The 11,689-nt window shown below is 37.4% G+C and overlaps 1 protein-coding gene across 7 annotated transcripts; it reads left to right on the top strand.

The window, feature by feature from the left end:
* The first annotated feature begins 3,053 nt into the window (after positions 1–3,053).
* On the top strand, positions 3,054–11,091 carry LOC105060041 (BTB/POZ domain-containing protein At3g50780). 7 transcript variants are annotated; one of them, XR_012142189.1, is made up of 5 exons: positions 3,551–4,280; positions 5,123–5,902; positions 7,533–8,648; positions 10,324–10,628; positions 10,791–11,090. XR_012142189.1 is itself a non-coding variant. In XM_010943622.4 (3 exons), exons 2-3 carry the CDS (start codon positions 5,267–5,269, stop codon positions 8,475–8,477), a joined length of 1,581 nt encoding a protein of 526 aa, XP_010941924.1. In that variant the 5' UTR covers positions 3,551–4,280; positions 5,123–5,266; the 3' UTR covers positions 8,478–10,308. The 7 variants fall into 7 exon arrangements, 1 of the variants encoding a protein (XP_010941924.1); XR_012142190.1 differs by having other exon boundaries at positions 10,324–10,547; positions 10,791–11,089; XR_003798426.2 differs by lacking the exon at positions 3,551–4,280 and adding an exon at positions 3,054–3,196 and having other exon boundaries at positions 10,324–11,091.
* Positions 11,092–11,689: the final 598 nt, after the last annotated feature.

Below are 11,689 nucleotides of genomic sequence, written 5' to 3'. Positions count from 1 at the left end.
AACAGCTCTATCTTTTTTTTAAAGAGATAACCAGAGGATCCTAAGGTAAGCAAGCAAATACACCCATAGAGAATGGTGCTCACTCTCTCACTCTCCATCTCTTTCATTTTTTCTTTCTTGTTCTCAAGCTCTGACTAATTTAACCATCAGACGACCCTCCACCGGAGCACCTCTGGTACGTGCAGACTTTCATAACAGATTTTTTCAAGAGAAAGCTTCTCATCAGCTAGATCCAAGCTTCAAGTTAGCGGGCAACTGACATCAGTCTAGAGACTTGCAGCAACAAGCTCCATGATCATGTATTTAGGCACTAGATCCCATTCAATTGTTGAATAGTAAAATTTGGAATAGCTATTCTCATTTCTCATTTTTCTTAAGAAAAATTAAGTTAGAATTCTAAGTGGTTGCTTTATTATGGTTCAAGCTGAATTGAAAATGTTTTGATAAGTTCCCCTTTGTGAAAGTAATAATTTTATTCCATCTCTTTTCATAGAATATTTTCAATGAGAATTGGCTCTATATCATATCAAATCTTATATTAGTCCAGTAATCCAAAAGCCTTAACATTTGTTTGGATGCTCTTATAACATATTCTGTGGATAAATTCTCCCCTAAACTAATTCAAAGAAAGACATTGCAAATGAAAAGAAGAATCTGTACCCTCAATGAAACCGTCAATATATGATCATGAAAAATCGGGACTACATATCAATTTTAAAATGAGATTTATAGTGCTCCAATGTTTTAGGTTCCTTCACTCCTTCATCTATCCAATGATAAAAGTTCTCATTCTCCTACCACTTATTCTCTACTCATCACCTTAGGTTAACCCCACAACCTAAGCAAGCAGCCAAACAAGATAAGAATTTAATGTAATTTGCACTTAGGATATAATTTGCTCACCTCCTATCTTTGGCCAAAACTCATCTTAAGTGCAAAAATTAATGGAGCAAATCTTCTCTAGAGTAAGAGAGCTTCATATAAGAGAAGTAGTGTACGTGAGAAATGGAACTCTTAAAAATCTTATCAAGCTCTTATTGTCAAGGTCTAAAAATTCTCTTTAGTTTCAAGCTTTTTTTTTAATAATTTTTTTTACTAAAGTGAGTCATTCACACAATTCTCATATGAATACATCCAAAAAAAAATCTCTAAAGGCTCTTAGAGTAGACTCAGAATTGGTCTATAATATCTCTTTAGAGTGCTTTGCAATGAAAGAAGCCATCCAATTCACAACCCAATTCACCTCTAAATAGACATACCTTGCAATGAAGGAGGGGCCCACCTCACCAAATGCCATATGCCCTATAGTAGGGGGTGTGTGCCAGCCTCCTATCTTATCTTTGGATCCATCTAATCATAGTTGCGGAACTGTCTTACAAAAGGATGGAGTCGGCCCTCAAAACATGCTATGCATAGGTCATGCCCTCCTAAGCATCCTTCAATCTTGCCCTTGGGACTTAGGTGCCAAAAATCAGACTCCCACCTGCTACCACAAATCTCGAGTTTAAAAATTTGATTACAAACCTATCTCTATCTCTACTATCCATATCAATCATGCTGCCATCTAAATTAATCTTGAGAAAGCTCGAGGAGGGGGGCTCCTAGATGAAGAACACCATTTGAATCATTACAGGAGCTGTAGATCCTAGGTATTCCGAGCTATCATAGGCTCTCTAGTATGATGTGAGTGGGTGATCTTCGTGGCCTGAACCATAGCTCTCTTCACTGTAAACCTCGATGGATGCTGTTGCCCTCAAAGATCTAGACATTCATGGCTAGCTAAATATGATATGCAATATAAGCTCCCTTAATGGCAGTCACCCTGGATTGTGATCTATTGGCACTATTCCTCAAATGCATGAGGAAGATATCAACAAGGATCTTCGACCGAAGGAACTTCAAAGGGGCACTTGCTAGTCTCCACACATGCTACCCTCTCACATTGAAAAACAGCATGCTCAACAGACTCTGCATCACAACGAGGACAGATATAGAGGATGTTCATTCTTCGTCTACTTAGGATATTCTTGGTTGGAAGGCAACCCTAAACCACCTTTCAGATATATAGGATAACTTGCAAGTGAGAACTAAGTCTTTGGATCCAAGTACCATCTTATCTTTAAGTAGGCTCACCTTTGAAAAGGTTATACAAATCCTGAAACCTCATCCTTGGGCTGTAGGTGGTTCTCTGGATCTTTACATTGGGGGAATCATACTGTGGAACCATGATCACTAGGACCTTCTCAGCTAATTGCTTCCCAAATGGCTTGGTGATCAAAGTGGTGTTCTACTTCCTATCAGATAGCAGAGTGTTTTACATCCATATTCTATCTTTCTCTTATCATCCATCTCACATTAGCTAGTACTATAGGAATATGGGCACAAATCTCTCTCCAAATGAAAAGGTAACTTCGGCCAGCCTTTGAAGGGCAATATTGACTATTTTTAGTGGTGGCTCGTATTTAACTTGAAGGCTAAAGAACCTTTAGAATAGTTGAAAGTTGAGACATGCCTAGGTGTTAAATCCTAGTTGACATCATAAAAAAAAGACCAACAATTGTTATATGCATTAATTTACTAGAGTTAAAATCCTATGTAGGACAATTCAAGATAGATTGAAGAATATCGATCATTATACATATTAGAAGATGTATCAATTTATAATAAATTTAAATAACTCAAGATAATTAAGATATATTGCACATTATATTGGTGAGTGCTTGATATTTGACATGCCAACAATTGTTAATTTGGTTGGCTGGCATCCATCTTCAAAGCACCTTCCTTGAGAGAGGTTTAAGTAGCACATTACCATCACATTGCCCTAAGAAAGTTTGATGTTTCTCTAATCAACATCTCAATATATGCCACTAATTTAACTCACGCATTATTGCAACTTCCAAGAAGCAAGTGCCAGTTTTATACGACCAACCAGAAATAGTTACATGTTTGACCTCTTCAAAGTTCTTTATTAAATCCTTCTCCGAACCTGAAGAAATGATAAAGGGAAGGGTCTGAAGCGTGCCCGAGCATTGCCGTCCCACGTGGTGCGCTTGAGAACTGCAGCCACGCGCGCGTGGCACGAGAGACAGCGACGGCCGCAGTCTAAAACAGCACGGCATGAGCGCGCAACGGACGGGCGCGTGCAACAAGGAGCCATGGAGCGCCAGTGTTGCTCGCCTGTTGCCACTCGAAGGTGAAACACATTTACGTTAAATTGATATCTATTTTGGCATTCTGATGCAACCACTTCTTGTGCTTTGGCCCGTTCTTTTAATGGATGCTTCACAGCTCCCAAACGTTACCATAGAATTTGAATAGACTTGACACCTAGCAAAGCAATTTCATTTCAGTATTATTGAGAATAACAACAAGCTCATGCAAGAGAATAGACCATGCCTTGCTTGCCCTTACTGAGATCTATGGATCGAAAATAAAGAGATTAGCCACAGAGATATCTCCATTATCTATACCCCTATCACATAAAAAATAAGAATTACAAAAATCTAAGGAGGTGTCCAAGTAACAAGCAAGCATGCACAAGGCACTAGATTAATTTGAAACTTATCCTCATTCAGGAGAAAGTAGCAAACCTTCTGGAGATGTTGCAGTTTTACCTCCAATCAAAGCACTTCAATCCTCCTATATTTTATTTGGGCGTGAGCATTTTGGAAGGCGCATTTTTGGCACAATTTGGAGTACTTTTTATCTTTAAATCCCCAACATTTTGGGAATGCTATAGTGTTCATCGAAGGGACATTTTCATTTCTTTTCTTCTTCTTCTTCTTCATTTTTTAGGTCCAAAGCCCAACCAAAACCCTTAAATCCTCCTCTAATTTTATTCAAAGCAGGGCACTCTGGAAATACCATGCCATCTGAAACAGGGGAGTGGGACTCTTCTCTCTGGCGAAGAGAGACCATAGTTGTATATGAGAATGAGTTGAGATAGAGAGAGAGAGAGCGAAGTGAAGGGGACCTAAAAGACACAGGCGATGATGGCTTGGAATATGTTGGATCGAAAAAGTGGCGACACTCTTATCTGTTAAAGCTAACGGCTTTTGCTTCTTCTCATCCTTTTCTCTTTTTCCTCCCCTAAATTGGAGGCAAATCATTGAAGACCCACCCATCATTGCCCTCTGCGATCACTCCCATCGAGCGGTTGCCCTCATGCTTGACATCGGAGGTCGGTTTCATCATTAGAATTCGAAACAATCGAGAAGAGGGAGGCATGGGGTGAAAGTAAGGGGCGGGGTGGTCGAAGGGCTGAAGGAGGGCTTCATGTGAGGCAGTTTCTTTACTGAAATGATTCGTAGTTGGAATTTTGCTGCGGCTTCTAGTGTTTTTGGCCTCTGGATTATTTGGATTTGGATAAACTCTGCTGTTCGCTGCTCTTTCTTGCTTAATTGATGTTTGAAGATATCCTTCGAGTATTTTTGGCTTCGAGGTTCTTTAGATTTGGATAAATTTTGCTGTTAATTTATCTTTCATGCTCTAATTGATGTTTGAGGATATAAAGGTGGAACCTTGGGAGGTTTTCTTCTGGTGTTTCTAGTGTTTTCGGCTTCTGGATTCTTTGGATTAGGATGCTTCTCTTGTTCTATACACTTCTTTTCTATAATTGATGTCTTCTCAGGGTTTTTCTGAAAGATCTACATCTAACTTTCTAAAAGTTTGAATGTTTTGAACTTGTTTTAGTGAAATACGGTTCATGGTTGTGTTGATAAAGGAAGTGGATAAATGGAAATGCTCAAGTTATTTTTTCAGAGGCACTGGTGATCTGCATTTTTACAAATATTAGAAGCCAGTGGTTTTAATTAGATAGAATCAAAGTATATTTCTACTAAGTTCTGAATTTGAATGCTTGTCTTTTGATTTTTTGTGCTGAATGTGTTTCTTTCCCTTTTTTTTGGGATATCAAGCTGAGGTTTAAAGGAAAGCATGGTTCAGTGTTCTATGAATCTATATTCTTCATATTGTGCAACTGGGTCTGCTGTGATTTGATTTTGACGTGATTTCTTCCTTGGATTTCCTTTTCTGGTATAGTTTTATGAAAGACTAAAGTTGGCTTTCATGGAGTTTGGACTAAAATCTCTTGATATATAATTTTTGTTCATTTGTGCAGGTCTATGTTTTTGTTCTTACTGTTGAGAATCACAATTTGTAGTTACATAGGAAATTGAGCTTTGGGGGAGATTGGATTTGCAGTTTTTTGTCCTTTGACTGAGTAATTTTAGTTTCTGAAATTTAAGTAGAGCAAAGCTTTAGAATGGCTGATTTTAGAGTTAGAAGGCTTGACCCAGCTCAGACAAAGATCAGAAATGTTCCCATTGCAGTGACTCCAGAAGGGTTCTGGTGTTGCCCTTCCCCTGCTGTACTTCAAAAGACCCTCAAAAATCATAATCACCAAAGCAAACAAAAAGGGTCACCACCACCATTGAAGGATCCTTCAGTTCAGAAGGCTTCAACACCTCCAACAGAAAAGATACCACTTTCTAACCAGTTAAAATCTAGGGCTGTTTCCGATGATCAGCGATGTATGACCCTGGATGCTTCTGCTGCAAGTCCAACAAAAGCTCCTGAGAGGCCACCAAAATCAAATGGTGAGAACCAACAACGAAAGATACGTGTTGGATTTGGTCAGCCTGAGACCAGCGATTTGAAAGTCATTTTGTTTGGAAAGGAAGGGATTGTTGTGAGAATGAGTGTTCACAGGAACATTCTTGCAGAACATAGCAGCTTCTTCGCAGATAAGCTCTCTACAGAGTCTCCAGTACCATATATTGAAATAATGGACTGTGAGGATGTGGAGATTTATGTTGAGACTGTGGGATTGATGTACTCTAAAGAAGTGAAGCACAGATTGATCAAGCAAAGTGTTCCACGTATACTCTGCATTCTAAAGGTTTTTTTCAGATATGATGCTGTTTGAATTATTTACTTACAAGAAAAGAATTAGTCTCTGATGCTTCTAATCGTCAGTTTACATTCTGTATCCATTTCTGTATACTAGATTACCTTCTGGTATGTGTCATTATCTGTCAATTTTTTGATCCTTAAATGTGATTTCTGTGTTTGCAGCAGCAAAGGCATATAGTCAAGATTATTGAATATAAAATTGATAAATTTTAATAATTTGATTTCAACTGATGGTTATTATTTGGTATCAAATAGTTTAACATTACAGTATCATGTTTTTGTTTAAATTATCCAAACATGGTATATTTAGTCTTAGTAGTTTTGAGAAATGTTGCACTTTGGGAGGCTAAAGTTTCTTTTTTTGCTTTTCACTTGTAGAAATGTGGTAGTATTTAGATATCTTTATAGTGGATGACTAGTACTAAAGAGTTTAAGATTTTCTAAAACAAAAAAGTAAATTTAATATAGTTCTTGTATCACCATTTACTATGATAGAAGAGACCTAATGGACATGATGTGCGTATGATTCTTTAAGTTCACATTCTCGTTATCCCAGTGCTACCCCATAAAAGTAAAGGTATATAATGGATGGTATTCACATAGAGATAATACGTGCCATTTGTCATTTTGATTGCCACAAGTCTCTAAGAGCGTAAAATTATATATCTTTAAATGCTGAAGAGGATATATGCAATGTTGAGATCAGCAGGGATTAGCATTTGAATGAAGCTTAAAGTTGCACTTTTCCACCATCAAGTCATGGAACGCTTATTTTTATCCTATGGTCGTATGTGATGGAAAGTAACAGACAGCCACTAAAAAGATAAGACTTGGAGATGTTTTATAGATTTAATTGCTAAAAGTTAAGAGGATATGTCCACCCAAAGCTGAGGTCAGCAGGACATAGCATGCCAAAGTGGCTTGGGTAAATATGCTTTAAAAGCATTTGTTATAGCTTCAAGTTACATTTTTTTTTCAAATTAATCATGAAGTGCATGCTATGGTCATATGTGATGGAAAAAATAGACAATCCCTTAAAGAATAAAACTTGAATCTGGGAGCAAACTTAAACAGAGAGTAGCCAATATTTATAACTAGTGAGATAGGATTTCAGAGTGCATGATCTGATAGGTCACATATCCTTAAGTAAAAATTAAAACCAAAATAAATAGGATGACGCTCCTTAATTGTGATTATAGTGATATAGAGTGTGAGTATTTAAAATTAAATGTAATAAAACAAGCAACTTGCAAGAGAAAATATGGAAATATGTACAACTTAAATGGTTTGTCTCTATAAGAAGGTAATTGGATTTTAAGTTTGCATATATTGTTTTTTCCTCCATTCATGTGCTTCATCTTTAGGCAGCTTTCTTTATCTTTTTCTCCTCATTTTTGAATCTCATATGATAGCTATTCTTTTCAATGTTTCTCTTTATTCCTGTTATTACCAACTAATCACATAACATGGCACTGAAAGACTCCCATTTGAGAAATTTGAAATATTTTACCGCTCAATCTTATCACACTATGCTTCGCTTAATTGTTCTAGTAACATCCAAGGACTTGGTTAGAAGTTTATTTGTTTTTTGTATAATTAGAGGCAAAATTTTGCAGGTTGCAGAATCACTTGGCTACCGTTCCTGCGTCAAGTCATGCTTAGATTATCTGGAAGCAGTTCCTTGGGTTGGAGAAGAAGAAGAGAATGTGGTAACATCTATCCGACACCTTCAGAATGATAAGTATGGAGTCAATCCTATACTGAAACGAGTAGCTTCTGACATCTCCAATCCTCCTAATGATACACTTACTCGTGTATTGGAGCTGGTTCTCAAAAGCAATGAGGATCGAGGTCGCCGAGAGACGAAATCCTTGGTGTTGAAGCTTTTTAAGGAAAATAATCTTTGGACCAATGGATCTGCAGACATATGCACTGAAACTTTAAATGGTTCTTGTCAGAACTGCTTAGACTCGCTATTAGCTCTTTTAAGACAAGCATCTGAACCTGGTTTTGTGGATAAATCTTTGGAAAGCAAAGATCCTGTTGTTCGGCGGATAGCTCTAGAGGCAGATAATCTTCTTTGGCTAGTTGAGATTTTGGCTGACAGGCATATGGCAGGTGAGTTTGCAGTGATGTGGAGTAGCCAGAATGAGCTAGCTGAATTACACTCAAAGTTACCAATTGTGTCACGTCACCCAGTGAGCTCCATCACAGCTAGGCTTTTTGTTGCAATTGGAAGAGGAGAGATGCTTCCATCAAAGGACACCCGCCAGCAGCTGTTACATGTTTGGTTGCAGCCACTTATCGATGACTACAGTTGGTTACAGCATGGATGTAGATCATTTGATCGAAAGGTTGTGGAGGAAGGAATTGGTCAAACCATTCTTACACTTCCTTTGGAAGATCAGCAAAATATTTTGCTCTCATGGTTGGGAAGTTTCTTAAAGGTTGGCGATAACTGCCCAAATCTTCAGAGAGCCTTTGAGGTCTGGTGGAGGAGGACTTTCATAAGGCCATATGTTGAACAGCAGGGAAACCTTGCACAATTAGATAGAAGTTGACCTAGAGTTGGACAAGAAGAAAGAAACGAGTCCATCTTATTGCTAGAATGTCAGTTACGCAATGTATGGCATGAGAACAAAGAAAAACTTTCTATTGAGATTTGAAGATTGGAGAGAGATGCTTTTAGATTTTAATGCACTGTACACTGTTTTGTTGGTGGACAGTGTCAGGTATGTATTCTGTTACATCGCACTGGATTTTCATGGATTGTTGCTTTTGACTTTGTGAGAAATGTCTTAAGTTTGTCTTTGTTCCTATGCTACTTAAAAAATTCCCTGAATTCCGGACTGGCAAAACCGAACTTTCGCTTTAATTTATTTTAAGTTGATGTATTATATTTACCATGTGGCTGCATTAGATGTTTGTATTTGGCTTTGAATTTATGTAAATTGCAATATGATCTGTTGCATTTCCTTCATGCACATAAAAATTAAGTTAGATTCATGCCCTGGCCACATCAATGTTCATGATGTTGTGCAATAAATTTAATTCATATATTCAAGGATTAGATAAACCCAAGGTTTTATGTCTTAGCGAGATAGGAGGTGTCCCAACTATCCTGTCCTGTTCCTGTGAGAAAACGGGACCGCGATAGGGTTGGGACTCCGAAACTTATCCACACAGGAAGAGAAGAAGAAAAAGGAAAGAAAGGAAGGAAAGATGAAGAAAAGGAAAAAATGAAAGAAAAGAAGAAGAAAAAGAAAAATGAAAGAAAGAAAGGAAAAGAGAAGAAAAAGAAAAGAAGGAAGAAGGAAAAGGAAAGAAGAAAAAAATGAAGGGACAAGGAAATAAAGAAAATGAAAAGGAAAGAAAAGAAGGTAGAAGAAAAAGAAAGAAAAAAAAAGATAGAGGATATCTATTGGGTCGTATGATCGGGACTGCTGCTGGAATAGAACGGGACAATGGAGCATCTTATTCCATGGAGAAACCGGATACTTCTGTCCCACAGGATTTAAAACCATGGATAAACCATAATATAATACACTGCATTGTGTACCAGGATTCCAAATATGCAAGGGATGCAAACATATGATAACATTGTAAACAATTGAGATAACCTTTCCTTGAATGCAGTTCTTATATAATTTACTTAGATTTTTTTACCCAAACTTTACTCTGGGACATCAATAACCTGCAAGTCAGGATCCATAACTATAATATTAATAAAGGAGAATACATTAAATTGGAGGATCTGGATTTGTGCAATCGAATTACTATCGCTTTCTGCTGGAAATTCAAAGATTTAAGCTTCCTTGTTGTAGAACTGATGCTAAAATTCTAGTGAGAAGATACCATATGAATTTTCTTTTTAGGACAGTGCACTTCATATAAAAATTGCCCATATACAAAGGACAGTTGCCTTGACAAAACTCAGGGTTTCAGAGGGAGAAATTACAAATGTAAAGGTTACTTGCAATGCCGTATAGGCAAATCTTAATGTTAAAAAAATGGAATCCTTAGAGATTGTTGTTTATGAGAGAGTAAGGATATTCAGTGCCTTCATTTTACCCAAAAAGGACCATAAGAGCAGACTTCGTGAAGGTTAAAACTGTGATTACTCATTAATCATTTAATGTTGAGGTGCAACACCAACAAGGTTGTATGAAGAGATGAAAAAAAAAAAAGAAAATAAAATGACAGAGACAGGAGTGAGAGATTAAGAACAGGTCCCTCTCAAAATAGTGATTGTATGATGTCTATTGCAATTAGGAATCCTTTTCAGCTTTTCTATGTTTTGATGAGTTCCTTTGTATTTTTGTTCTTTCTTCTTTGCATGGTTTTCATACTGCCCTAGCCATCAAGCATCCACTTGTGCCTTTGCTGCTCATGTTGTTGGTGTTACAGGAGACCGACCCATGAGATTAGTAGACAGGCAGTGTTAAGATTCAAATGCAAATGCCTTGCTATATCCACATCTCACCTTGTCGCAACCATCTGGTAGGAAAACAGTCATCCGGAAGCATCACATTGCCTCCAGAAAGTATTCGATGGAAGTGATTGCTTTTATAGCTCCGCATATGGGAGAGGGTATGCTGCACTGAATCAACAACTGCTGCTGAACCAAGAAGGTATTAAACCTGCAGGCAATTTTATTATGGCAAGGACCTGCTTATGGACAGCCTGGGTTGCATGCACTAGTGGTGAATAAGGTTGTTTTGACTGTCAATAATTTATTCATCTCTAGTTTTATATGATTATCTAGTGTTTTACATGCAGTCCTAGCATATTGAAATTGACTATCACCTCATCAGCAAGAATAAAAATCTTATTCAGTACTTCTTTAAACACCTTATACCAAGGATATCGTGCAGCTTCAAGATCCCTTCCACTTTTCGGTAGGCCTTGATCCAGAGTTGCTCAAAGATGACATCGTACCTGTATGTTAATTGTTAAAGGCTCTGTTGTGGTTACGATTATCAGCTCCTGACATCTTCTACGTGCTTACATGCCTTGAACTAATCTAAAGGGAATTCTTGTGCTTTTGCTGAAGCCAATACTTTGTCATGTTATATATGAGATGTTATATTTGCTATGATTTATATTTATATTGGCCGCAGCGTGTTCATGATGCTAGGGACATGTAAATGGGATACTTCAAAGATATTACGGGTCTTAGCTTGCTTCAGGTTACTCAAGGACTCCCCTCCTTTGCTTATGTATGACAAATTCCTTTTCTTTTGCTGGACACCACCCTCTTTATGCAAACAGAAGAAAGGGCTTGTAGGATTGGGATATTGGACCTTGGATGATCATACTAAGACATGACTGGTCTGTCATCTTGTGGGGCTACAAACTTTTTTAACTTCAAACCTCAGCATAGCAAAAGAATTCTGCAAATAATAATTTTCCATATAGGTGATGGTTCTGTGCATCTTTCTAGGTTTGGATCAATATGTTAGACCAATTAACAAAACAAACTGCTATAGGTCAATTTTTCTTTCCTCTTGCAATAACAATACCGGCATAGATCGACTCATGTACAAACTAACATAAATCAACCATAGAACATCTTGTATAACAGCATATTATCTGGAGTAGGTCGAACATGCTAGCCCAGGATCCAAAATAAATATCCAAAAAAATAATAGGGAAGAAATAATTAGAAGAAAATATAAGTTTAGGAGAGAAAAAAATCTTTATTAAAAAATAATCTAGCCACGTAAGAAAGCTCTCTCATGCCCCACCAATGAGGACATCTTTAGCCCTCTCT

The sequence above is a fragment of the Elaeis guineensis genome, chromosome 6 (genome assembly GCF_000442705.2).
Source record: "Elaeis guineensis isolate ETL-2024a chromosome 6, EG11, whole genome shotgun sequence".
Classification (NCBI taxonomy): Eukaryota; Viridiplantae; Streptophyta; class Magnoliopsida; order Arecales; family Arecaceae; genus Elaeis; species Elaeis guineensis.
The sequence above is the reverse complement of the archived record's forward strand: the minus strand, read 5'-3'. Positions and strand labels throughout refer to the sequence as shown.